The sequence below is a fragment of the Phaeodactylum tricornutum genome, genomic scaffold (assembly GCF_000150955.2).
Source record: "Phaeodactylum tricornutum CCAP 1055/1 PHATR_bd_40x36 genomic scaffold, whole genome shotgun sequence".
NCBI lineage: Eukaryota > Bacillariophyta > Bacillariophyceae > Surirellales > Neidiaceae > Phaeodactylum > Phaeodactylum tricornutum.
The window spans coordinates 1-3687 of NW_002238044.1; the positions used below are offsets into that span (position 1 = coordinate 1).

Below are 3687 nucleotides of genomic sequence, written 5' to 3' on the forward strand. Positions count from 1 at the left end.
GTCTGATTCATAATCAGTACAATTCATAAAATTGTTCAAAGGGAATTGTCATCATTAATTCTGACGTTTGCTGGCCCTAAAACCAATACTCTCCATCACGGAAATAAAGCACAGACAGAGTATTGTCAAAAGGTGCGCTCTTTTGCCGTCAACTCTTCCTGGATAGACGGAGTTCCACAGGAGCTTGTGCTGTCGGCCCCTGAGTGGACACATGTAGGATCGTCTCTAGGCCACATGGTTGTTGCGACCTCGTCGATCTTTGCTTGTGACGGTGAGTGGACTACTGTTTCCAGAACTGGTGGATCAAAAATTTTGACTGGGATCCTGACTTTTGGCACTTGTGTCTTGCCCTTCATCAAGAGTGTCACCTCGATCTGATGAGAAATATTAATTAAGTCGCCTTTGTAAGAGCAACGAGCTTTGAAGGGAACTGGAAGCCGCACAGTATTGTGTCGAAAGGATAGATCTCCTTGCATCTCGACATAGTCCAGGCCATCAACACCTTCGGGCTCATGCTGCATAGGAGAAGCTCGCCCCGTCGTGTGCTTCACCAAGCCAGATAGAGAAACATCAGGCATCTTACCGAGCACTTTTTTTTTCTTGCGGGTACCTTGCCTGGTTGCGTACTCAATTCTTTCCGTCAAGCGGAGCTGAGCTTTCTCAATTGACAGCGATGATTTGTTTCGACAAGATAAAGAAACGTTGGCATTACCACCTTTACCAAGATGCGAATCTTCGAGCTTGACTGCCAGAATAACGTATCCTTGACTGACCTTTAGCTTTGATTTGAGAGGAAATACTGTTGGTTGTAGAAAAAAAGGATGCTTCTGCGAACTAAGCGGGGGCCCCACCACCCGAAGTTCACGTTCTACGCTACGGAACCCATCAATAGAAGCATGTAATATGTATTTGATCTTGCAACCCATCTTCTTGTCTCCCCATACCATACTTGGTGGAATGCTTGCGGGTAGATAAATCGAAAACGGGTAGGAAAAGGAACCGCCTTCGAATTTATCAGAAATGATCTGTAGTACGCGAGATTCTCCGAAAATCTCCTTTTCGCGACGGTTACTACCAAGCGGAAGGTGGAAACCTTTCTTTCGGTCGTTAGCCATTTCTTTTCCGACAAGCTTGACTTCGATACTGCCTGGTGGCTTCTGCAGAGTCTCGTGAACTTCCATCAGTACCGTGCCTTTCAGCCAAGCTTGGGCTCGCACGACTCCATCTGTTGGAAAAGTTACAATCGTGTGAGTATTCCCTTCATTTTGAGCTTAAACAAAGTATTAACCTCTAGATTGCTTCTAGACGCACCGTTTCGTTCGAGTGCAATGGTAAAAGTTGCTTTGTTTTCCATGGTTCTGTGTTGGTCTTGCAAGGAGATCTTTCTTTTTGTGCTCGCTTGGTTTTCTAGCGAAGGGCGACAATTCGCATCCCGCAAGTGATTTGGCCGACACGGGGAAGGGACAGTTGTCAGCTGCACGAACGTAGTAATGTGAGTTGAGCATGTCGTTGTGGAAGGACAGGATTCACGTTCATGTTAGTAGCGAATTTACTGTTATGTAGGGAATTTAGGTAAGGTTCGCATAAAACACAAGTCAGGGTTCGCAATGAATGAAGATTGCTGCAGAGTCTGTGAGTCGTGATTCCCAGGTTGACACGAAAGCGAACCCAGAGAGATCCCGCGTATTGGACAAACGGACAGACAGTTGACTTTCTGTTGACGAAACTAATGTAAGGCAAGAAAAACGCAAGACCTGTCCCACGCGGTTCCTTGTGTGCAGTGATCGTGGCCACCACGCACCAGCCTTTCCTTTTACATTGTGCATTTGTTTGATAACCATCGGATTCGCTTCATAGTCAAAAATCTCGATATGGATGTACTGGCCGCTTACGAATCCGACAGCGGCCAAAGTTCTGACTTGTTCGAGAGCGAAGCGGTAGCCCCCCAACCCTCGACGGCCTCAGGAAGCGGTATTGGGCATAAAGCGGGCCCAAAGGGGGTCGTGGATCCATTGAAAGGCTCTACGCGCAGTGAAACTTTTTCGTCGTCTACGAACATTGAGAATCGAAAAGTCGGTGATAACCCGTCGATCGTATGTTGGAACAAAAACTACATTGCCGAAAGGCGCGAAGGCTGGGAACGTAATAGATCAATTCAATCAGATAGTTTTGTGAAAGTCGCGGAGGCGATTGGAGAGACTTCCAGTTGGGTGGAGAATTTGAAACAGCAAAACGATTTTTACAACCCACACTTTTTTGATACAGTCGTTGACCGATATCAAATCAAGCATACCTTTGGGACGAATTTACCGTCCCCGTCTACGTTCGGCAGCTGGGAGTCCAATGTGTTTCATCTGGAGGAGCAGGCACGTCTTCGAGAACAGCAAGAGCGGTAATTCCCGGCAGTAATTCCGAGGTGGCTTCTGGTCCTCCGCAATTCGATTGACCCCAAATTTGGACGATTGATGAAATTTGATCCAACATGCACAACACTCTAATTTGCGCTGGAAAAGACCTTTGGACAAGACATAGCCGCAAGCGCATATTCGAGCAGAGTAGGCTACAAAACGGGGTCTTGTACTTACTATCCTCTAGGCTTAATCATTGCGTTCCTAAGAATTATGCATGCCACACGTTTGTTGCGAAAGGTCCTTCATCAGTACTAGCCGCCAAAGCTCAAAGTTCGCTTGTGTCTATCCAATTGCAGGAGCACTGCTGCATCTTGGGACCAGAACATGAATTGGCATACCGTAATGCCTTTTGGGTTGGCGCTGTGCCCTAGCATTGCACCACATATTGCCTACATTTTAGCATAGCTTAAGCCCTGCCCCTGTCGTATCCTGCGAGTCGTAATATGAAATTCGTGACTCGCACGTCTCAGGGAAAAAGTGCCTAATCCAATTACAGTCATTAATGGTCTGAAATGGACCACGATCTTTTTGCTCCCAATCGATGATCAATATTTACACTTATAAGGGGAGAATGAAGTCCCGGATTAAATAAATACTTGGATCTTTTTTGGATGACTCTGACACTTCTATCTGTTAAATAATCCAAAAATTGAAATCTGGGTCAGATTTTTCGACTTCCCAGCACCTGCAGGCTCGATGTGGCTGATGGCTGCAGGTCAGACAACGGCGTCAAGCTTCCAAGCACTCGAGCGTCTACCGTCGTGCCAAGCAGTTCGCTTCCTCTTTCACTGTTGATTGCTGTCCACTTCTATTTTTTCATCGCTTCGTAATCGGGAGAAGTGCTTTGTTAGAGTCCAGTAGTGATGGAGGTAGGACGCGGAGAGAACACCCGATCGCAGTACTTGGAGTACATCGATCGTGGTTCTGTCACTCCGGAAACATTTACGTTGGCACCAACGCTCGCGCCAATCGCCGTGACTGTGGAAAGCACCAATATGGTAGTAGTGGGTTTCTTGATTGGATTGATCATTCTCCTCTCGATATTGTTTCTTATCATGTCAGCGCCCCCGATTATGCGGTATATTCAACGGAGGAGAGAAGCTGATCCGAAACGGATCGAACTTCGCTACGCAACGATAGAAAAATGGCTCATCAGCAAACGCGTTCTGGCTCATTCGGAAAATTGCGAGATATTCAGTTGCACCCGCTCGCATGAAACTAAAGGCAGCAATAACCACCTGAAGCCAATGGATTCCTGCGACACTGTGGAAACAGA

The 3687-nt window shown here is 46.7% G+C and overlaps 2 protein-coding genes across 2 annotated transcripts; one reads left to right on the forward strand and one right to left on the reverse strand.

Annotated features, from left to right (window-relative positions):
* Positions 1–1551, reverse strand: PHATRDRAFT_bd1770 (predicted protein). The gene is made up of 2 exons (XM_002176439.1): positions 1312–1551; positions 1–1225 (listed from the first exon to the last, which is right to left on the reverse strand). Exons 1-2 carry the CDS (start codon positions 1352–1354, stop codon positions 126–128), a joined length of 1143 nt encoding a protein of 380 aa, XP_002176475.1. The 5' UTR covers positions 1355–1551; the 3' UTR covers positions 1–125.
* A 292-nt stretch (positions 1552–1843) lies between these two features.
* Positions 1844–2782, forward strand: PHATRDRAFT_bd1771 (predicted protein; the record flags this gene model as incomplete). The annotated part of the gene is made up of 2 exons (XM_002176438.1): positions 1844–2392; positions 2596–2782. The coding sequence occupies exons 1-2, from the start codon at positions 1872–1874 to the stop codon at positions 2780–2782; spliced, it is 708 nt and encodes a 235-aa protein (XP_002176474.1). The 5' UTR covers positions 1844–1871.
* Between the last annotated feature and the right edge of the window lie 905 nt (positions 2783–3687).